This window comes from Triturus cristatus, chromosome 7, assembly GCF_964204655.1.
Source record: "Triturus cristatus chromosome 7, aTriCri1.1, whole genome shotgun sequence".
In the NCBI taxonomy this organism is placed as follows: domain Eukaryota; kingdom Metazoa; phylum Chordata; class Amphibia; order Caudata; family Salamandridae; genus Triturus; species Triturus cristatus.
Genome location: NC_140590.1, coordinates 866,381,130 through 866,405,095, shown reverse-complemented (window position 1 = coordinate 866,405,095; position 23,966 = coordinate 866,381,130). Strand labels below are relative to the sequence as shown.

Below are 23,966 nucleotides of genomic sequence, written 5' to 3'. Positions count from 1 at the left end.
CTTTTGATGACCTCAACACAAGCAAGGGAATGTTCTATTCTTTTTGCAATTTCTACGACTTCATCAAGTTTAGGATCATCTTTCTGCTAGAGTTCATCTTTGATTTTCTCAACCGAACAACCTAGCATGAATTGATCACATCTGCGTTCTTCAATAGCACTATCAAATTTGCACGTGGCACCTAATTTATGCAGAGCAGTGCTGTATGTTTCGACAGACTCATCAGGTTTTTGTACAATATTATGAGTGTACCCTGAAAGACAACCCAATTTTTCACAAAAAACTTCCTTGAATTCTGAGCACAGGGCACAACTTGAATCATTCACATTTAGGATGATACTAGTGTTCAATTCCTTTATATTAGAAACAGTATTTATACAACCCTTGTTAGAATCTGATTCAGGAGAAGTAGAATTTGGTGAGATGTCTCTGAGTACTATGCATGGATCAGTTGTTGAACAATGGCGAGAGACAGCATGTCTCTTATCAAAGTTAGCTTTCCTTTTAGCACATTTAAGATCCTGACGGATACACCACTCAGTGTCTTCATTGTTATTATTATCAGTATTTTTCCCTCTCATCCAGGTCTGAAACATATGAGTATTAGGAATACGACCTCTAAACAGCTCAAATGGAACTTTCTTGGTGATAGAATGTGGGGTTAGGCGGTAAACCATCACACGTTCTAGAATGGCAGTTTTCCAGTCACAATTTTGTTCCTTAGCCAGTGGAATAGTTTCCTTAAGAACACGGTTGAATCTCTCTACCATTCCATTGGATTCTGGATGATAGAGAGAGCAACGTTTGTGGACGTGTGGGTTTGTATCCCATCCTCGTCGCCAGTGTGAAGAAGTACATGAGGCAGTAGATAGATGAACGCTTCTTCTTTATTTTAAGTAGAGGTAATTATAACGTCCTATCCACAAGACAGCCAGCAGCAACTGATATCATGTGCTAGGGTAGGTTCTTCATACATTCTAGATTTCCAAGACAGCAAGTTCTAAGTAGGGAGATACACCAACACAGAGTTACAGAGTAATGGAAGAGCATTACCACACAGGGCATTTACTAAGCTGCCCCAACAGGTCTGGTTTGCAAAGCGGTGTGGCCTTTGTGAGCGTGTTATGTCACCCCCATTTTCTATTCACACCGTGCCAGACCTCCACTGTGCGTACTGTGGGCCCCGTGAGGTTGAGCTTGCGATGGTTTGTGTAGAGTGCTCTAGCATAGCCCCCCCGACCCAGAAGCCATTGTTCCGTATGAAAATTGGGGTCGTCATATTCCCCGTGCACCCATTTATTGATTGGAATCAACTGAGAAGCCTGATAATAAAGCCTCATGTTGGGTAAAGCAATCCCCCCATCATACCACCCCATCGTCAACTTTGTCATAGCAATTCTTGGGCCCTGTCCGTCCCACAGTAGCCCGTGTACAATGCCTTCGATACTGGCGAAATAGTTGTCATGAACCTTGTTAGGAGTGTTTTGCAACACATAGAGAAACTGCGGCAGTGCTAGCATCTTAAAGAGGGCTGCACGCCCCAGAAGAGTGAGATGAAGGGATTGCCAATATTTAGCATTGGACCAAAGGCGAGTCAGGGGACAAACAAATTCGGGTCCGGTGTAATATAGATAACAAGATACTTGAATCCCTTTATTGCCACTGGTATGTCATATCCTCGGGGCAGCACGGTGGCACATCCCACAGCACATAAAGCTGGGACTTAGTCCAATTGATAGTATAGCCAGAGTGGGAGCCAAAGATATGGAATATGTGGAGAACCCAGCGGAGAGACTGTGGGGTTGAGGCCAAATATAAGAGGATATCACCCGCTTGCAGGGAGATGCGACCATCGTGGTCCTCAGTACACTTCAGCCCCCTAACCTCTGGGTCTCCCCTGATCCAGACCGCAAGCGGTTCCAATACTAGGGCAAATAACAAGGGTGACAGAAGGCACCCCTGTCTAGTACCCCTCCTCAGTTGGAATTGTCTCGAGACGTGGTTGTTGACGGTCATATTTGCGGTTGGGTGGGCATAGAGCAATTGGATCCGCTTTATGAAGTTTGGGCCAAAACCCATCCTATCTAAGACTGCGAAGAGAAACTCCCACTCGATAGTATCAAACGCCATGGATGCGTCTAATGATAATAAAGCTGCATCCTTCCTGATCATATCGCGTCTACCCAGGACCCCGTAGAGTCACCTCAAATTCAAAGCTGTATTTCTCCCTGGCATAAACCCAGATTGGTCAGCGTGCACAAGCTCCATAATGCAGGGGATAAGCCTGTTGGCCAACAGCTTAGCTAAAGTTTTTGCCTCAACTGTCAGGAGGGAGATTGGACGATACGCCCTCCAATCATCTAATGGTTTGCCCTGCTTGTGGATGACCACAATGGAGGCAGGTCGAACATCAGCAGGTAGTGCCCCTGTGTCTAAACTTTCAGTGCACATTTGAAGCAAGTAGGAGGAAAGTTTGAAAGTCAGCGGCTTCAGGAATTTGATCGGGAGCCCATTGGGTCCCATAGCTTTACCCGAGCGGACGTCTTTTATCGCTTTCTGGACTTCAGCATCCGTGATCGCGCCCTCCAGGGAATCCCGGTCCTGTGTGGACAGACATGCAACTTTAATGGTTGAAAGGAGGTCCGCAGCCGCGTACGACTAGGATGTCGCAGAGGACGCGTACATCGACGAAAAGTAAGAAGCGAACGTATCGGCGATCTGTTGGGGATCGGTGATTGTATCCCCATTGGCCCCGCCCACTGAGTGAACCCATCTGGACAATTGTTCTTTTTTCTCTAGCCAAGCAAGGAGTTTACCCGTCCGTTCCCCATGTTCATATATCTTATGACATGTGGAGGTATACCGTGCTTTGGCCGCTTCCGCCAGGAGCTGATTGTAATCAAGACACACCATCGTGAGTGAGTGCTGCATCTCGGGATCAGGTGTGAGTGCCAGGGCTTCTTCCCGGGATAGGATATCCTCCTCAAGCTCTGTGATACGCTTGGTAAGTTCTCGTTTATGGCCAACCATCAAAGATAAGGCTCTGCCTTTTCATGACAGCGCCCAACGCAGCCCATAGGATGCGGGCTGAGGTGACTGACCCCAATGTTTTCTTTAAAGTATTAGTCAGCTTCTTTGAGTAATGTCTCCTTAATGTGGGGTACTTTGAGCACCCATGGGTTTAGAGTAAGGGTGGCGCGTCTCCTGGGCTGGTCGGGCGAAAGTGTTGTGAGAATGGGGGAATGATCAGAGATTCCACGTGCAAAGCACCTGGAGTCAGTAAACATGCGAATATCCTGAGCGTGGGTGAACATGTGGTCGATGCGCGATTGACTGTTATGGGCAACAGAGTGAAATGTAAACTGCACGGGGGTCGGATTTAGTTGCCGCCAGATGTCAACTAGGCCCGCGGGGGACAAGAACTCTGCCAATGGAGACCCCTTGGGGCATCCCTACGGGATGGAAGGCGATCAATGACACCATCTACACCCAGGTTAAAATCCCCCCCCCGAGCACCAGCAGCCCCAGGGGTAGGTCAAGCAAGAGCGTCCCGAGGTCTCGCAGCAGAGGACGCAGCAGCCCAGGTGGGGCATACACGGATATAACATAGATGGTCTGTGCCTCCCACGTGCCGGAAAGTGCCACATATCGACCCTGGTCATCCGACCAGACCCTGTTTATTAGGTATGGACATCCCCTGCATAGGAGTACCCCTGTTCCGCGAGAGCCCGATGTAAACCCCGAGTGGGCAGCCAGACGGTATCCCCATCTATTCAGGGCGCCACAGGAATTACCAATTAAGTGTGTCTCCTGAAGAAGAACAGTGTCTGGCACCTGCCGTTTCAAGTATTGAAGGACTACTCCTCGCTTGATTTTATCTCCTAAACCCTTAACGTTCCATGTTATGAACTTAAGTGCTTAGTGTGGCCCCATGTGTAGATAGAGGGATGGACAGTGTAAAGCCGGGAGATAGAGGGCATGTCACTGTTCATGCATTGAGGGTGGGACACACAAGATGGCCCATCGTGTGGCCATATGGTGGGCCATATGCTCGTGAATGTTGCGGATGATCTAGTGCTTGCAACCCTGTGGACTTTCTGTGCTCCCCATGGTGGCATGTTAAGAACCCGAATGTGGACATACAGTACAGTAGGTACTGAAAGTTACTGCAATAAATAACAAGACTCCATAACAAAAGGGGAAATAAGAAAAAGCATCATAGGAAAACAAAAGTCAAAACAGGGGAACAACACCCAACACCCACCCCCCAACCTGCCTCCCTGCACAGCGGGCATAAAACCACCCGCCACCCCAAACTTTCAGAGTGCCTGTCGCCAACCCTCAACAGTATTAGGGACGTGATCCAACCCCACTCCCTGGACCATCAACTTGTGAGAACATGTGCATTCCCAGCATACGACCCCTCGGTGTGCGAATCGGATATGATAAACTGTAGCCAAAGAATAATAAAAGAAACAACAATGCCAACACCACTGAGACGAACATCAGCGGCAAGCTGGACATTTGGAGTCTGCATTCTGCTAGAGGTCAAGTGGAGGGCTGTTGGTGCCAGATCAGTCTGTGCCCCTCAGGTCATTGTTCAAAAAGTTAATATGACCACGGAACAGCTCGCTACACCCTCAACTTTCAATGTCGTCCGTAGGACCACTAGTAGAAAGGTGTGTTGCCAGAAGACAAATGCAAGTATATCACCGCCCTCAGACGCCAGCAGGAATGCAAAAGTGAACAATGGGCAGCCTTGTACAGCACTGGAAAGATAGAACGTAGTGGAATGTCAAGAAGGCACAGTGCGTCCATCAAGACTCGGCTCCGCAGACCCCAGTAATCAAAGACCAATGTCAAGCCACCAAACCTTACCCGGTTGGGCTCTGCGTTGCCGAAGTATTACCGGGTGGGGACCCGGTCCACAGGCTTGACCTGTTGCTGTTGGATCTGTCACCAGCAGGCCTGCGATGGCGTTTTTCAACTGTTCTCCAACCCTCAAGCCAGTCCCAGGCATCCTCAGGTCTAGTAAAGAACCACACCTTCCCCTCAGATTCCACACGCAGCTCGGCAGGGATGAGCATGGCGTAGTTGATGCTTTGGTCCCGCAGCGCACACTTCACGTCCAGGAAGCTGCGACGTTGTTTCCTGACCCGCTTGCCATGATGGCGCAGTAGGGTGTGGTGGGTCAAAGACGGGGCCTGGGGCTAAACCGGCTACTCACCGACGCCTGCTTATGAGACCAGCCCACAGCGGCCTGTCGGTTACCGCCGGTCAATCCCAGACACAAGGGTGCTGCAGTTCCAACGAATACCACACCGGCAAGCGAGGGGCGGGCAGAAAGTGTGAGTGTCTCGCTAGGAGCTACACCAGCCGGGCAGGCCCCTGACTCTATGTCTGCACTGTATTGTCCGGCTAGTGATGGGCCCAGTATAGGATCAAGGCTGTCTTATTCCCTTCCACGCACCATGAGGTGGTGCATCCACAACCCAAGCAGACAGCACTTTGGGGTCAGTCAGGGCCTGCTGCAGTCACCGCACCCGCCTTCTGCTATGCCCTGTGGTGCGGGCTCTTTAGGAGGCTTCAACACCGGATGAAGAACTGTGTGTGCTACGGCTCACCCCACGCCACAGTAACGCTACTCCCAAGGACTAAAGCCCCCTTGCGATGGCCGCAAAGACTACAAACAGGGTTCATGGTGATCGTCGGCCCTGGCCCCAGAGAAGGGAGCGTCCACAGTCCCCCCGCCGTGGCATACAGTGTCTCATCAACAAGGCCCAAGGGAGGCCAGAGGAGCAGGGCCCGCTGCCACAGTGTAGTTTGCCCGGGGCTTCTGGGGAGGTCCACCAGACGTCCACCGCGGCTCGCACAGGAGGCGCGAGTCCACGTTACAGAACATTTCGGCTGATGGGCCTCCGGGGTCCCGTGAAGCACCACAACAGTGAGGCCAGGTTTCGTGGGGTAAGCGGGGGGCAATGCACTCACCAGGGAGAGCACCGGCAGTGATCATCACCGTCCCGGCCCCCAGGCCTCCAGCCAGGCCTAGGATCTCCGCCGCAGCCGTGATGTCAATTAGGCCAATCTTCAGCGTGGTGGAGGAGGATAGTATCGGGGTCAAAGGAGCTCCGCAACAGGTGCTTGTGGCCAGGGCAAGTCTGAATAAAACGGGTTTATCGGGAGTGGCGCGACGGAGGGAAGCTACTGTGCGGCCATTTCCCTGTGCAGTTGGCCACGCCCCCTGCTTCCACCCATCTTGAGAAGAGACACACTATCACCAGGATATATCTCAGCCCATTATGGACAAGCATCTCAATAAAACCTATCTGCATCCTGTTGAATGGACTACCTGATCTCTCTAAGTGTGTTTGTGTGACATGTGTTTGTACCCTACGTTTAGCTGTTGTCAAGTTAGGCACCTATGACATACCTCTTCTGTTGCACCAACAAATGATGAATGAAATGCTTAATAAATCAAACATTCACCCCCAGTCGAGAGATATGGGTTAAATCCATTGTTATTTTGCTCACCACGCCACCCCAGTTCGGACCCAGCCTTAAGCAAATCAATTTTGACCCTGCTCCTCATGAGAGCAATCCAGTGTGACCTGCCAAGCCGGGTCCATCCCGGACCAGAAAAAAGCATTCTGAGGTCGGTTTCAGGGTATCACCCCTCATCAGCAAGATTAACTTGAATCCAGTGGCACAGCAAGCAAGGGACACACATCTGGGAATACTCATCCCACTTAGGGCGAAAAGTGCTGCTTAATCTGTGGACTTCTGAATCTGGGGTTATACCAATTTTGCCTGAAAAGTCTCACAATAGCGTCTCTACCCAAATGTGTGTATCCGTGGTAACATTGGAAAGAACAAGCTGTCTGGTAATACCGGTCTCCCATCTGATGACATCCAGATGTCATTTACATTTTTCGCACAACCTGCTTTTACCCACTATTCTGTTTCATGCCACATTTTCCTGCACCCTCTTTAGTTAATCCAATGTATCAGTGAATTGCATCAACATGGCAAAAGAATTATCCTTCTCAGTCTCACATGATAAACCTCCATTAAATGAACAAGCTAACAGAGCGGAGTATCTAGCTACTGAGTCAGCATATCGGTTGCCCATGGCAACATATCTGCTTCCTCCTTGACGTGCTAAGCACTTAACCACAGCAATTTCTCCTGACAACTATTATGCATCTAGTAGTTTCTTGACGTGTACTCAGTTCTTAATGGGTGTTCCTGAAGAAGTGAGAAAACCTCGCTGTGAACATAACTTTATAACTTTCCAAAATTATGGACTACAACAAATCCGTATTGGCTGTGGGTAAGTATGGTGACTCTCATTTGAGCAGTTAAACTGCAGGCTCTAGTAGGAGCAATTAATTCATCAACTTGGGGGGAAAACACTTTTTGGAGTCATGATGCTTTGATCATTGGTGCATATGTCATATGCGGCTCTAAGTGTGATGGCATCACTTCTCAAACATGAGCCATCTGCAAGTAACACATTATTGGGCTCAATCAGAGGTTCATACTTAATGTCAAGTCGTGGTTTGGTGCACAATTCCATGATATCTAGACAGTCATGTTCACTTTCATCACAATTTTCATAATTAACAGGCACTTACATTGAAGGGTTTAATATCGTACAATGTTTTAGAAAAGCATTTTCGGAAGACAATATTCTTTGTTCATACCTTGTTAACATATTGTGGATCATGTATTGAGTCTTGGTTCTGGGTATTAACAGTTCCACAGAGTGAGGGACCATGAAAGTTAATGGGTATCCCATCACTATATTTTCACTCTTTTCCAGACTAGTACACACCACTGTCACCACTTTAAGGTAACCGGGAAGTCCTGCCACAGGTTTTCGAGATACGCCATGTGTTTGTGTCAAAACCGAGAGAGTGCACCCATCTCTCTCACTGTAAAATAGTGTGAACTCTTTTGTCTAATCTGTCATTCCTAGGGCTGGTGCCGAACACATTTTATCTTTCAACTCTAGGAATGCCTTTGCACATTATCTCTGTGTGTTAATTGCAGTAGAGGCTTTGCCACCAAGGAAAGGTTTGGTATCCACTGTCTACAGTAGCCACCCACTCCCAAAAACATCCTGATTTCTTTCTGAGTTTGTGTAGATTCATTTGCAAGATTGCTTCCACTCTTTCTGGTGACACCTTCCTAGCTCCCTTCACAATAATGTGTCCCAGATATTGATATTGAACTTCTCTTTGATAGTACTACAGTTTCCCTGGTGACACTTTATGTCAATTCTCTGCCAGTGTAATTTTGTCATTTGTACATGCATTCTGATGCCACAAGCAAATCATCTATATTTTGTATTTATTTTATTTGAAGTGTTTTATGTAGCATGAATATGACCCTCTCGGGAATCAGAGCGCTTTACAAAAGATAGGGAGCAGAGCCCAATAGAACCCATAGAGTCATAAAAAAGAGCATGATAAGGCAACACCCCAGACAGGTCAACAGACAATAACATGACAAGCGAGTAATAATAATAATGACAAAAACTAGCTCTATACATGTTAAGGCAACACCCCATATGAGGGTGGAGACACCAAAATGTCAATGCAGATGGATAAAAAATAATATATATATATATATATATATATATATATATATATATATATATATATATATATATATATATATATTCAGCATAGGGTTATCGTTGGCTTCGAAAATAACCATACTGCACTCCCAGGGGAAAATTTCATTCATCTTTTATTCTTGAGTTCACATCAACGCGTTTCGATGGCCTCTTGCCACCTTGTTCACATATATATATATATATATATATATATATATATATATATATATATATATATATATTCAGTTGGTGTAGATCTGTGTGGCATTACCAGGGTCTCTAGATTTCTTTTAGAACCTGGTTAAATAAACTCTCTGTATACCCCTGTCGAACACAACACCTTTCTGGAAAAGAGCATATAGATCTAGGACCATATTAAAAAAACTGAGAGGAAGTTCTAGAGACACAGTCGTGTTCTGCGGGCAACTGTAGAAGCAACCGCCTAAAAGTGTGAGAAGAAAGAATCATAGCAGTAGCTATGATAAGTATAAAAAGGTAAGGAAATCTAAGAAAATCACAGTAAGAAGTAGCTTATGGCAAGTCAGGCTAGCACAGCAAAGTGCCAAGGGCATGGCAGAGTAGGGACGCATGGAATGAATGAATGAACTCTCTAGCTAGGAATATGTACTATATAGAAAGCTGCTAAAACATGTTGCAAAACAGATGAATGTCATTATCATCGTCCATTGGAGAGAGGTCTTCTGATGGCTTGTCGTCTTTGCCCTTGATTCCCACTGTAAATGTCCATGGCAGCATGAAGTCAATTGGAAAGGGCTTCAACGTATTACAAGTAGTTATATCCACGAAGGTTCTCATGAGAACCTTTGCAAGCCTACTCTGCTAGCTGTCTGGTGTCTCATCGAATATCAACGAGTTGTTCTATGAAATGAAACATTCAAATTTCTGGTATGTGCAGGTTAGATCACGAATTGTAAGCTATAGCAAGCATTTTCTTTTCATTAGAACACTTGTTCATTATGCATATGTGGCAGAGAAAACAATCTAAGTACAGTGAAGTCATATGGTGTGAGGAAAGAAAGAATACATTTTCTCAGTTCACAGCACATTTCACAAAAAGCCAAGCCCTAGAGTTCAGTTATAATGTTAAATCACTTATTTTATTTAAAGCATTTATTAACCTAAAGAAACAGTGTGGAATAAATGAGCAGTGAGGCAATAGTAAGTGAAGAACTACAGGATTAAAAGCATTCTGGAGAAAATAAACAACATTTTAATGTCTGCATGTTAAATAATGGCACATTTTCTATAATTTAGCTAAAGTTGTATTTTTTCATGATAATATTTAATGCATTTCTATATTATTGCGTAGTGAAATTTGTGTAAACTGTTCAGCTTTATCATTACCAATATGTCCACATGTGCTCACCCACTGTGCGATAAATGTACATTCTGGTCCCCAATCCCTGAATCACTGGGAGGCGGTTTTAGACCACAGCGAGTCTTGACCCAGCAAAGCATCCCAGCAATGCTGACCACAAGGACCAGGACGCAAATCAAGCCCACCAGGAGGGGCTTGTGGCATTCAAATGCTGAAAGATTAACATCATTCATGGGGGTCCCCGTGTGTACAGCAGGAGTGTCACAAATGTAGCCACCTGGCCACCCTAGAATCTCAAGTTCTGACTTCACTAAGTCCTTCATCTCCATAAGAGAAGAACAGGAACAAGTGTAAGGGTTTTGACCCGCACCAAGAACTGTCAAGTGCTTGAAAGTCTGTAGCTGGTACTTGTGAATCTGGTCAATCATATTTCCGTCCACAGAGAGGACTTCTAAACTTGGAAAGATCTCAGAAGAGGGCAAAGCATTCAGTGCATTGTTGGAGAGAATTACTGTCTTCAGACGATAGAGATAAATGTCCAGAGCTTGAAGCCTGTTCCTGCTCAAATCTAGTATCTCGATATTTGATGGAAAGGAGATGTTCACACACGTCATCCCTGTGTCAGACAGGTTCAGAATGCGAAGAGAAGAGAGCCCCTCACAGGCAGCGTAAGCGGAACTGAGTTGGGAAAAGTTGTTTTGACTCAGATCTAAATCTGTTAAATTGTCCAACTGAGCAAGTGTATTGCAGATTTCTCCGAGAGACGTAAGATGGCTGCTCCTGAGCCTTAGCACTTCAAGTGTGGGATAAAGACCATTGCAAAAGGTTTGTGAGATTCCTTTTTCCTGGAGTGGGTTGTTGGACAAATCAAGGTAAAACAGGGCTTGGAAGTGCGATCCGATGTCGCTTGGAATGTGGCTTACTTGGCACTTGGCAAGAGTCAGCTCTTTCATCCTTCCCATCCAGTTGCTCAGGCTAGAAATATCAGTGGTCCTTCCGGCCAAGGGAGTGGAAGACACGTTCTTGAACTGCAAGGAGACCAGCTGTGGAGGTGAGCCCACTATGGCTTGCCAGCTCACACTGCCGACAAAGGCACAGTTCTCAAACACCAGCTCCTTAATGTGGATTCTATAGGCTGCCTTCACAAACTCTACCAAGAAGCCCTCTGACAGGACGCTGTTTGCAAAGGTGACCCTGGCCAGAGGCAGATCCATTAAAGGTGCAAGCCTTTCCATGTACTCTGGTAATACGGTAAACCGTTCATCTAAGCTTCCGTCCCGAAACTCAAAAATGTTGGCTGATGTGCAGGCGACAATGCTGAGCAATGTATTCAAGTTACTCAACGAGCATCTGCAATATGTCTGGAGAGAGTTAAAAACGCAGTCACCTTCCACGCTAGACTGACCGATCCCAATGGTCAGAAGCGCAAACATGGACAGAATGGATGGCATCCTAACACCTGTCCTGCAATGGAAGAAGGGAGAAAGTCAAGGTTAAACAGTGGTTCCCTCTGCAATGACCAGGTTGTGGCTGTTTAAACAGTTACATGTTAACAAATATTTATTTTTTTGTTCTAACAACATGCCACTCCAGTATGTGAAACCTGAGCATAGTAGGAGATTTCCAGGACATATATTGAATTAAAGAACATATTTCGATTAGTTATGAACTTTTTTTAGGTGTCTGAACAACAAATAAAAACGTTTTGGTCTTCACACTGAGAGCTGCAAAACCGTTTTATTTCAAAAGGTAGACTCATAAGGAAATATTTTAAATCTGTATTTCTTAGTTGAGTTTCAAAACATCTCCGTTTTGTTTGAAATTAACATACAGGATTGAAACCTGGCTGCAAGAAGATGATATGGGACCTTCTTTTGAGCTCTATTAGATAATCGCACTAGACAGTGGCTCAGGGCTAGTGAGTGATTCGCAGTCCTACTGCCTTCCTCTTGCAGGATACGTTTCGAAGTGATGGGGGTGCGAGTTCACAATATGTCCAGTTCAAGTGACTGCAGGTTATTGGAGTACATTTATGATGTGTGCAACACCACAATAGGGACCTAAGGTAACCCAGTACACTATTGAGAACACGCTACATAAGGTGCTTAGCCCAACATAACACCCGTAAATACATTTTTGACGTATGATAACTCCTGACCGTATGTGCACCTTCTCGCTTGCCAGGTTGGATAACGTTTCCGTTCTTTGATACAAACCCTACAGAAAGGACTTGCAGGCACATGCATCAATGTTGGCTTTTGCGATTCCTTAATTGCGATTATTAAGGAATCGCAATTAAGGAATTGCAAAAGTCTATGCATGTAGGAATCGCTATAAAATTAGCGATTCCCAAACAATCCTTAATTGCGACTTGCAAATTGCGAGTTGCAATTAAGGAATGCCTTCAGGCCCATAGGAATGAATGGGAGATTGCATGCGCAATGTGCGAGTACCAATAGGTACTCACAAATTGCGCATGCAATTTCAAGGGTGCAAGGGTGTCAAAAGGACACCCTGTTGCAAGCCTGAAATTGGACCTTGCACACATGTTGCGCACACACATGCCCCAAGGGCATGTGTGTGTATAACCTACAACTTTGAAAAATGCACTTCAGTGCATTTTTCAAAGTTTTTGCAAATTACCATCGAGTACAAATTGATGGTAATTTGCGCCCCCTATCAGCAAAATCACTATCTGCGATTCCATCATGCATTGCATTTAAGGAATCGCAATTTGCAATTCCTTAAATGCAATCGCAATTTAAGAAATCTCAATAATTTGCGATTTCTTAAATTGCGAGAGGCTGTCAGGTTGATGCATCGCAGAAGCCCTTTTTGCAGGCGCAAACGGACGATTTTTGTGAATCGCACCATTTGCGCTCGCAAAAATGGTTGATGCATGTGCCTGTTAATACCTATGAACATTTATATTGGCGTGACAATCTTTTATGGATGGTGATGCCCATCTAATCCTAATAATAAACCCTGATGAAGTCCTTATGGATGAAACGCGTTGGCTGGGCTGATTGGTTTATCTCCTTGAAGAATAATAAAAGAAGAAATGTTTACACAAATACGTGAGTCCCCTTGTGATACTATGAATACGGTCTGAATGTCACACTAATTGATTTTGCAATATTGGGAAGAAATACTGTATGTATTTTTCCTTGTAATATCCCACTGATAGGATTGGATATCGTGTGAATATAAGCACTCCAAATTAAGTTTGTTTCTTATTTCCAGTGCATTGTGATTACTTAGCTGTGGGTCCATAAACAGTTGACCGCTAACATTTGTTCCAAAACGTATGCACTTTCACTAGTGCAACCTCCATATAGCCTACACTGCTGTGCCCTTCTCTTTGGTATCACCTTCCCGCTTGCATTTAACAGATTAGCTCTAATTCCTAGATGTGCCAACAGTAAAAATTATCTCCAGATAAAGTATGCATTGGCAAAGCCAAAATATCCAGCCACGAATTCATGTGGTAAATGCTCTGAGAAAGATGTGTTGTTTTTGAAAGACAATATCTTCTAAGAACTGTTGTTAACCCCTGTTCTTGATGCATTATGGTGGGTCTGAACAGTCTAGTTTTTTTTTACTTATTGGTTTTACAGCCTTTTCTTATCCTGTACCCTGTAATGTCTTTCGTAAATTGCTTGAATAAAGGTGGTTTTATTTATTGAGCTGGTTCTGCGTAATTTTGTTTGCTGCAGTTAATACTAGTCGTGTGACAAATTTTAAGCAAAAATATATTTTTGTATTCTCCTAATTTATGCAACTCTGTATAGGTATTTCCGCCAAGTACACATTTGTTGTTTCATAGGCTTTCTCTTCTTTTTCCACTCTCCTTACCAGGATTTTGTGAGGCCAGGAGCAAAAATGAACACAGAGCCCTCTGGATGCCTGTGGTGATTTAGTGATGTGCCAGAAGCACCTGTTGGAATTAAAATTACAGAAAAAGAAAACATGGTATGTCTAGCTATTTGGCTATAAAAGCTGCCTCTTTAATAAAGAGGGCTCTTCCTTTCAGAAAAAAATCTATGAATAACTTTTGCTGAATCAGCGTGGGACCCTGAACGTACAGGGCTGGGGGCATGATGCCCCATCTGCCTTCACTTGTGACAGCCCTGCTCCTCATTCTTGTCACTCTATTTGGAGCTGGCCAGTCCAAGCAGACTCCGTATTCTAGATAATTAACACAGGACAATGCCCAGAGGGTCGGGACATTGCATGCACGGATTGAAAAAATGAGAAAATGAATGGCAAGCATCCGGAGCATCCAAGCACAATGGTACCTTTTTTTAAATGTTGTTCTTTTGAGTTTGTACAAGAAGTAGGACAATGACAGGTCGCGGTCAGGACAGTATAACCGTAACATGGTACATTGGAAAGGTTGGCGCGTCTCGATTTATCATCATGCAACAAATATGAGAAGAAGGCAAAAAAAGACGAACTAAAACAACTGTAACGGTGGAGCCTGTGGGGATATGAGTAAAGCGATCTGTGTGTTATCGCTGGAGCATGCTGGGGGGTCTAGGGCTTGGGCGTCAATGCAAAGGTGTGTCATGGGTGTCGTGGTGCACTCCTAGGTGGTGAGCACTAGTGCATGTGGGTCGATGCTGGGTTGAGCGCCGGACTGGTTGGAGGTTTGTGTTCAGCAACTGCGTTGCCTCTTGGTCTCTGTGGCTTGAGCTCTATGAGAGGGGCTCTGGGTCAGGTGGGTGGCTTCCTTCCAGTGTATTGATTTGTAATGTGCCCACGCCCCCAGGATCGAGCTGTGTTCATCATGTTGTGTGGATGTGAACACCAGCTGCTCAGAGCAGAGTATGCGTCAGGGTGGGGGGGGGGGGGGCATTTTTCACTTCAATGTTGGTAAGATGAGTCTCCTGGCATTCGCAGCCTGTTCTATTGTCTCCCCATACATAGCAACTTGATGGTATTTGTTACTGCTCGTACCCAAGTCAATAGTGTGGCTAGCCAGCGTTAGGGGTCCTGGCCCTGGGTGCCTTCCATGACATCGCTATTTGTCTCTTAAACACAACAAAAGCTAGCTCAATGAACCTGTGCAAATGTTTGTCACCTTTAGGCTCCAGTGTTGGTGTGAGTTTTTTTCCCGCGAGTTCATCAACAATATTTGTGACCCCATGCCAGACCACTTGTAACATCAGGCCCTCTCAGACCATGTGATAGAATCCGGTGTCCAATAGCTCGCACGTGGGGCCCTCAGGGGTCAGGACTGGGAACGAGCACTTAATGCGTTGTGGAAAGAGGTAGGCATGATGTACATAGTTGAATTGTGTGAAGTGGAATCTCGGGTTTCGGGACACTTCTTTCACATGCTAGAGCACTTTACACCAAGCCTTGTCTTATAGCGGTTGTGGAAGGGCACCGTTCCGCCTGGCCTGTGCCCCTTTGCGTACCCTGTTGGGTGGAAATTAAGTTACATGTACAGTGTGGTGAGTGATGGCCTTGCGCATGCCTCCATAGGTTAGGAGAGAATGTAGTGTGGGGGATGAGGGTGGTTCTGTTTCCCCAGCGTTCCATGTGGCGCGCAATGTGTGTTGTATGGCATGAAATGTCAGGAAGTGGCCAGCTCTATGCCATAAGCTTCAGTTTCGATGAAATCTTGAAATGACATGAGGGTGCCGTCTTGGTAAAGATCCCCCAGTTGGTGAATCCACGCCTCCCTCCACAGTTCCGTGTCATATCCGCATCTCCTTGTGGAGGCCCAATAGGTGCCACATCGCTGTAGAAGGGGAGTATGTAATATGGAGGCCCGTGCCATGCACAAACCTGCACCAGCACACTTGAACCACCGTTATCTGGTGCATTTCCTGTTGTGGACGACTTTACGGGTCTGTTGACTATGTGTAGATCCTCGTTCCTCCTAGCATCCCACAGATGCCTGCCCTTCAGGGAATGCAGTCATCTGTAACCAGTGCATTTACTGTTGCAGCTGCAACGCCGTATAATATAGTTCGTAATTGGACACACCGAGTTCGTGCTCAAGATGGGGTCATTGTAGAGTGGCGAAAGCTACCCGCCATCAGCATGCGCCCCAAATCAGTACCAAAAGGAGGCCATGGAGTTCACAAAAGAAACATCTGGGAGTATGATTGGGAGTGCTGTGCTGCAAAGAAGTAGAGCAGAGCAGGCAGGGTAGCACCAACATTTTAGAGACCGCCAGTTGGTCCAGTGGGGAGAGGGGCAGTGATTTCCAGATGGGGAAAGACCTGCGGACGGATTCTAGTGCTCTGTCTATGTTGCCTTCCTTGATGTCCTTATCCATGTGGTATATCTGGACGCCCAAGTATTTAAAAGTGTTGTAGCACCATTTAAGCCGGAGTCTCGCTGGTGCAATCCTGTTCAGGTCTGGTGTTGGTTCTAAAAGGAACAAGCATGACTTGGGTCAATTTACCTTTGAGCCCTGAGATGTTGCCAAATTCACCCAGTAAGATCATCAGGCCTGGCAGGGATACCCTCTCGTCCCGTAAGAAAACCAGGGCGTCACCTGCATGTAGCGAGAGTTTTGGGATCGCCCATTGGTGTGCACATTGGCGCAGTAGGCAGGCCACTGGCTCCGTTACTAGGACAAAGATCAGCAGAGAGTGTGGACACCCCTACCTGTTGCCACTCTGGATTGTAAAAATGTCTGAGATGAACTGACCTTGAGTGTGCAGATCCAACCAAGGTACCTGGTCACAACCCAATGTATTCTAGGGTCAGCAGTAAGAAGTCAAAGCTCGGGGTATCGAATGCCTTTTCAATGTCCAGTGACACCGCCACCCGGCCATGGGCCGTGGGTGGGGTGGCCTGTATGAGGAGCAGAAGGCATTGGATGTTTAGGAAGGTGCTGTGCCCGGCTATGAACCCTGATTGATCTTCATGCACCAGGGCACCAAGTATGAGGAGTAATCTGTTTGTAAACACCCTGCTTAGAATTTTATAATCTAGGATCAGGAGAGATAAGGGTCAGTAGGAGCGGACGTCTAGTGGGTCTCTGCCTGGCTTGGGTAAAACCATGATCAGGGCCCTCCCAAAGCGAGTCCAGGACTTTTCCTGTTCCTCTAGCCTCTTTGCACATCTCTAATAGATGTTTGTTTATTTGTGTAAAAAAGTGGCATAATATTCAATTGGCAGCCCATCTGTGCCTGGTATTTTGTTCCTGGCGATTTGGGCAACAGCTGCATGTATTTATTCTAGTTGGAGAGGCTCATTCAAGTTGGCTCACTGAAGCTGGGACAGTTTGGTCAGCAGTAGTTCTTGTAAGAACCCATGAGTTTGCTCCGGAGGCGGAGAGCCCGTGGCCCTATTCAGCAATTGGTAGTAATCCTGGAATGCAGAGTTAATGGCCTTCTGTATAGTGGCTAGTGTGTCATTGTCTGCTCTAACACCCCCCATCGCGGAGCGCCATTTGTCCATTTGTACCAACTCATGCCAACAGCCTCCCCAAGCCATCTCCCTCTGGGTGAAGAATGGTCAAGCATCACTTATAATCGTGCATCCCTAGGCGCGTTTCTGCTTCACTGCCCTGTTTACGCAGCTGCTGCAGTTGCTCAACCTTCACAATCCGGTTGGCCACCTCTGTTTCTAACCGGCACAGTTGCCATTCGAGGGTTATTAGTTCCCCCTGTAAGTGTCGGGATATCCTCCATGTAGCAGTCATGCAGTCCTACTCCAGTGCCCTGGATGGGGTGGATCCTTTATTTAGGTCACAGTATTAGGTGATGCGCTTCACCATTTTTTACCTAAATGAGGAGTCTAGAAGCACTACTGTCAGCAGACTCCTGGTGGGTATCCTGGGGCATGGTCTACCCCACTGTAAGACTATTTTAAGGGGGTAGTGATCCAAGAAGGTGCGTGCCAGGTACTCTGACTGCAAACCAATTTGTTCATTGCATAGGAAGTCGTCTAGCCTGGTGTGGATGTCGTGGACTAGGGAGTAGAACACATATTTGTGATCTAGCGGGTACCCTAGCCATCACACATCGCCCAAGCATCTCTGGGAAAGCCAGTTGTTGAAGTGTTGTGTCATGTGGTTGCATGCAGCGTTACTCGGGAGTGACAGAGCATTTGTGCCCAACACACGGTTGAAGTGCCCACCCCACATCCCTGGAAGTGTGGTTAACAGAAAACCGCAGAGGTAAGTGTGTCCAGGAAGACTGATTGGCTGGTGTTGGGCGCATATACTCCCACCAGTGTGAGGGGAGTCCCATCGAGGTGTCCCTCTGTTGTTACATATTGTCCCCCAGTCTCTACCCTATGATTGTCTGCTACATCTGTGACCAAATAAGTACTCCACATGCAAAGGCGGATGCAGATGTGCTTGTCCCCTCCATTTCGTGGGGACCTTATGCAGTTCCGCTAGTGTGATGTGTGTATCTTTCTCTTACAACATTGCAATGAATGTTTGGCGGCATTTGAGCGCTTGGCGGGAGTAGCCATGTCACGCACATTCCATGTTAGGACATTGTATTGTGGGGTGTTACTATCCGTGCAGGTTCCCATAGCGTGATTCAATTGTATGTGCTGCGGTGTTGAATCTGTATTCTAATTCCCCATGTGTACTGCACCCTACTCCAGGTGCACTCCCACTCTGCAGCCGACCATGCCCTGTGATGTTGTATTGATATCCAGCAGCACCTCGATATGACTCAATTAAAGCAATTGGAATAACATAAAGATCAAAGAGCCTGAACGGCTGTCCCCTCCAGGGTCAGGTGACTCTTGCGTTCCTGGCCATAAATCCCCAAAATATTAATAATAACGTAATAAACTTAGTAAAAGGTGAAAGGTGTCCTCTTTGGAATCCATGTGGGGCATGGGTCCTCTGCTTTTCGAGGTCCCTGAGTCACCTGTGTCCGAGCTGGATGCTCGGGTTGTAGAGGAGCGAAAGGATTTGTGCTATGCTGTGAAGCATGCCACCGCTTGTGCCCATTCTGTGGCCACCTGGCCCTAAGTAGGACAAGTTCTAATGTTCCTGCGTTTCCTACGTTTAGGTTGGGGGAACCACTAAGTCACCGTCTGCCTGGTTCTCTGTGGAGCCAGGTCCAAACATCCCTTGCGGTTGAGAAAATGTGGGCGGTCTCATCATCCAGTGCTGTTAACTTTGCTGGGAAAAAGAGTGAAAAGGGAGCTTTTTATGTAGCACCCAAAGATGTTGCTTGACTTTTGTGTAGGAGGCGCTAAGCCACTGTACCTCAGCCGTGAAATCAGAGTATGCTGTGATCTCCACTTTTTCATAAAGCCAGGGGCCCTTCATTCTAAACAATTGCGGGACTATATCTCGGTCCCGATAATTAAGGAGACAGGCAATGATTGTTCGTGGTAACGCTCCAGAGGTTGATGGCCTGCTAGGTATGTGGTGCTCCTGCTACACAGAGAAAAGCTTCGGAACTTTGTTTTCCAGTACAGTGGTCATCAGCATAGGTTTCAATGAAGAGTTCAGCACTGAGGTATTTCGATCGTTCAGGGAAGCCTAGAAAGTGTAAGTTGTTGTGCCATGAGCACCCCTCAGCGTCCTCCACTCTGCGGTGCAGCGAGGCCACCTCTTCTTTCATGACACTCAATTGTGTCTGTAATTACCGTATCATTGGGATTATGGAGGTCACAGTGGATATTGCATTGTCCACACAGTCTGACAGGTTGTGGTGGTCTGCTCTCAGGAGAGTCACACCCTATAAGACAGCATTGATCTTTGCCTCCAGCATCGTTTTAGTGTTTAAGATAGCGTGGAGGACTTTCTCAAATTGAGCAGAGTGAGTGTTGAGGGTGGCTTCCAGGTCGTTTAGGGCACCGAGTGCCTGGTCTTTAGAGGCAGTAGGCAATGTGGGTTCTTGACAGATCTAGGTTTCCCCATCATGGTAGTGTTGAGTTTGGGGTTGACAGTTAGTTCTTGTGGGGTATGCATGGGTCTTCTGCTCTTTGTCCCCTTTAGTGTCTCGCAGGTGCCAGGTATGATCAGAGGTTGTCATGGGGTGAAAATGGAATGCCCAGTAGCCAGTCGCCCACAACCAGATGGGCAGCTGTGTCGCCGAAACGGGAACCTAGGTCACCTCATCCTGCTCTGTTTCGGCCCGTCAACTCTCCAATCAGTAGTTGTGGAGTAAGGGGAGGGGCAAGAGGCCCACCCCAGGATGTCCTTATATGTCCAAGATGTCGCCCTACTTTGTAGGCGTGCGCTACAAGTGCTGTTGGTGCCCCCCCAAGGCTCACCTTATGAGTTCTGGTATCCCTGCAGCAGTGTAGCCCCACCGGAGTTGTTCCTTCTGTACAGGGCAGGGAACAAGGCCCAGAAAAGTGCCTTTTTGAGGCTCAAGTGTAGACAGTTCGAGGCGGAGCTTCGCACTTGTGAGTGCCAGGGCAGTTTGGGCCTTGCGAATGCCACAGCCTTTGTCGAGCCAGCAGGCCCAGGAGACTGGGGCTTGCTTAATGAGCCAGATGTTGCTAAGGTAACAGACTCCCCCCCAAACAACCAAGGATCCTGGGGCTTTGGGTTTACACCTCCAGCAACGGTCACAAGCATATCCTGTGCAGCGGTATACTGGAGTTTGCTTTATGCACCTGATGGCTCTGAGGCAACAGACTCCGCCCCCTAAACAACCAACGATCCTGTGGCTTGTGGTTTAGCCCTCCAGCAACAGTCACAAGCAAGTCGCGTGCTGCAGCTGACTGGGGCTTGCTTTATGTGCCTGATGTTGCAGAGACTCAACCCCCAAACAACCAAGGATGCTGTGACTTCTGGTTTAGCCCTCCATTGCGTGCTGCGATAGACTAGGGGTTGCTTTGTGCGCCTGATGGCGCAGACGCAGCAGACTCAGCCCCCAAGCTACCAATAATCCTGGTCTAGCCCTCCAGCAACAGTCATGAGCGTGTCCTGCATCACTTACCACATGTGCCTGCAGGGGGATAAAAAAAATTATAGCATTCACAAGAATTTTCAATTCTATTAGGGACACGGAGGCTAGGCTTCTGCTTCTCTTTCTTTACAGCAGCCAATCAAACTAAAGGTTTTAAAACCACTATATTTCCCATGACTCCTTCACAGTCACCTGACCAAATGTAGAGCCCCAGCCCTATATAACTCTCCTGCAGCAACATAGCTTCCTCTTTTTTTGCTCCAGTCCAAGGAATACAGTTAAACAGTCTGAGACCCCGCAAAGACAGGACTCACTACCAACAGTTCGAGACCCTGTAATGAAAGGACTTCAAACCACAGAGAATAGCACCATCAGCTCCAACAGGAGCATAAAGTGGAGATTCTTGCTCAATTGAACCCGATGTCCTTGTTTCGACACCTCAGGAAAGCCTCCTCCAAAAACGAACTCCGGAACAACCAGGCAACTTCCACAATTTCGGAACGCTATCGACCAACAAATCACTTATCTCCGATTCCTAGCAAGCCAGAAAAAAAAACAAGGCCGTACATACTGTCTTCACCAAAGACATAACCCATCCATTACAATTTCTTCAGGGAGGGAAAAACAAAAACAGATGTACAATTCATTACAATAGACAAATATGCTAATTACTTTATGCAGATAAAGACGAATAAATGGGTAGGATAATCCTCACCTCCGTGTCCTTAATAGAATTGAAAAATCTTGTTGCGAATGTTAGAGACGTTTCTATTCTATGTCAGGACCGGAAGCTCCGTTTATGCTTGTTTAAAGCTGAGTCACCACCACAAGAAGCAGAATCAACAATAGGTTTATAGTAACATGAATGAAATGTAGATTCTGCTGACCAATCAGCCACCTTAAGAATATCAGTTAAACTAGAACCCAAAGCAAAGGATTTTGAAGCCTTTGTCCCTCGAGCGGGATGTGCTCCAAACACTAATGTATCAGTACCAGCCTCACCCATAAACCATTGCATCCATCTGGCAAGAGTGGCCGAAGCCCCTGGGCGAAAAGGCTTTTGCAAGGCAATCAATAATTGCCCCCTCAGATCAATACGAAACTCAGCTGTACTCACCTCATAAGCCTTCAGACATTGCACCATGCAAAGCTTAGAATTATCTGGAAATGTTGAATAAGAAACTGAGGTGGAATTACATTTGGTGCAATGAGAAATCAAGAAGGTAACACCCTCAAGAGAAAAAATCCTCCCTGCCAGATCTAGAGCCATACATCAGACACATGTTTACAAGAAATGAAACATCAGAGCATGGTCAACTTAGCCGATAATTGCTTCTATGCTAGATACTTATTATCAGGCCAAGAATCTAAAAATCTCAAGTCTATGGTAACATCCTATAAAACAGAATACCTAGGAAGAGGGGGCTACACCATCCGGATAACCCTCAAATATTTACACACTATCGGGTGCTCGCCCACTGGGTTACCATCAACAGGTAAATTACCTGACAAAATGGCAGACCAGAAATTGTTAACAGACCTATACGACAAGCCTGCGCAGGCCAAAGAGGACAAAAAATGTATGAGCAAACTTCAATCCACTCCAACAGGCTCTGCACCCTGCTCACAGCACCAGCTACTCCAGTGTCTCCAAGTTGGAGACATACCACTTTGGAGTTCCCGAGGACCAAGCTTGACCGATGAAAGCATTAGCCTCCTGCGAAAGTCCAGTGAGACTCCATCAGTCCCTGCAACTTTCCATGCCACTAGAGAGAGGTGTTGTGAGCGGATTAATTTATTTATTTATGAAGTTTTATAAAGCGCGAACGTGACCCGCGAGGGTATCAGAGCGCTTTACAATATACAGTATAAAACATAAAAAGATGAGGTAGAATACAAGCATTTGATATTTGTCATTACGTACAAAAGAGGTATGTAGTATATGGATAACATATGTGACTCGTAGCCAGCAGGACATTGCACTATATACAGTTATTGAGCATTAGGTGGTTGTGATAATAAACATACATATAATATTCTCCTTCGATCCACCATGGGTATTAGTTATATGGATAATTAATGGATATGGGAGACCCCCTGGATCCGGAAAGAGATTCCAATGGAAAGGAATTAGAATTGGACAGGCACAGGTCATCTCCAGAAAAACTGGAAACCACACTTGCGCTCTCCAAAGCAAAGCCAACAAGACCAGCTCCACTCTTTGGCGTCTCAATTGAGTCAAAACACTGGAATCATCATCGAATGGGGAAAGGCATTTCACAGACCAGGAGCCCAGTCCTGAAGAAAAGCATTCACAATGGAAAATGTTGTGCAATGAAGAGGCTCATACCAAGCTTCAGTGCGAGCAATGTAAGCTTCTTTGACACACAGAATAGGCACAGAAGAGGCATCAGCCACAGGAGGAGTAGCACAAGGTTTCTTTGCACACTCAGAACAGGACCACATAGCAAGAGTACACGTCTGCCCTTCTCACAGCAGAGGTAAAACTCAAGCATCATTGATACGAGCTTCTCTACCTCACAACATAGGTACACCTTGAGCAGCAGAAACAAAAGCTTCCCATCTCTATATAACAAGTAAAATAATTCAGGAATAGTTTCAATTTGAGAAACCACCCCGAACACCCCTCCCCCCACCCTCAGCCCTCCCGCGCTCAGCATACCCTCACAGAACTGGCACTCATGACAGTAGTGCGACTTACCTACTTATAGAACGTAACTAACTTGGTAGCAACAGTGCAAGCTTCATTCCCTCAAAGAAGAGGTGCAACGTGATAGGAGCCAAACATGTTTGCACATTGCAAGGTCCACCAGCAGTGGGGTAAGCTTCCACTGATCACAGAGGTACAACCAAGGCCTTAGGGCCTTGTAGTTCACACCAGATGCCTGGTGTAGGTGCTTACTCCACTGAGATAAGTATGGGTGGATGTGTGAGCTGCTTCTGCTACTGTAATTGAAGTTGCATTTCATCCGCACACCTGTGTCCACTCTTTCACTTCACGCGTCACTTTGATTGCCGTCAGAGGTACTTCGGTCATATCATGCACGACCTTTTAAGGTCCCTCTGAGTCCTGCTGCCACTGCGGTAACTCCTGCTGCATGCATAGTCCGCAGTCTATCTACTA

At 46.4% G+C, this 23,966-nt stretch overlaps 1 protein-coding gene across 3 annotated transcripts in view; it reads right to left on the bottom strand.

The window, feature by feature from the left end:
* Positions 1-9,716: 9,716 nt before the first annotated feature.
* CD14 (CD14 molecule) overlaps positions 9,717-23,966 on the bottom strand; it is a 144,624-nt gene continuing 130,374 nt past the window's right edge. For all 3 annotated transcript variants that reach the window (XM_085617811.1, XM_085617810.1, XM_085617812.1), the window contains one exon: positions 9,717-11,423. In XM_085617811.1, coding sequence (XP_085473937.1) covers positions 10,004-11,423 — 1,420 coding nt within the window. In that variant the 3' untranslated portion in view covers positions 9,717-10,003. The remainder of the gene's footprint in view (positions 11,424-23,966) is intronic.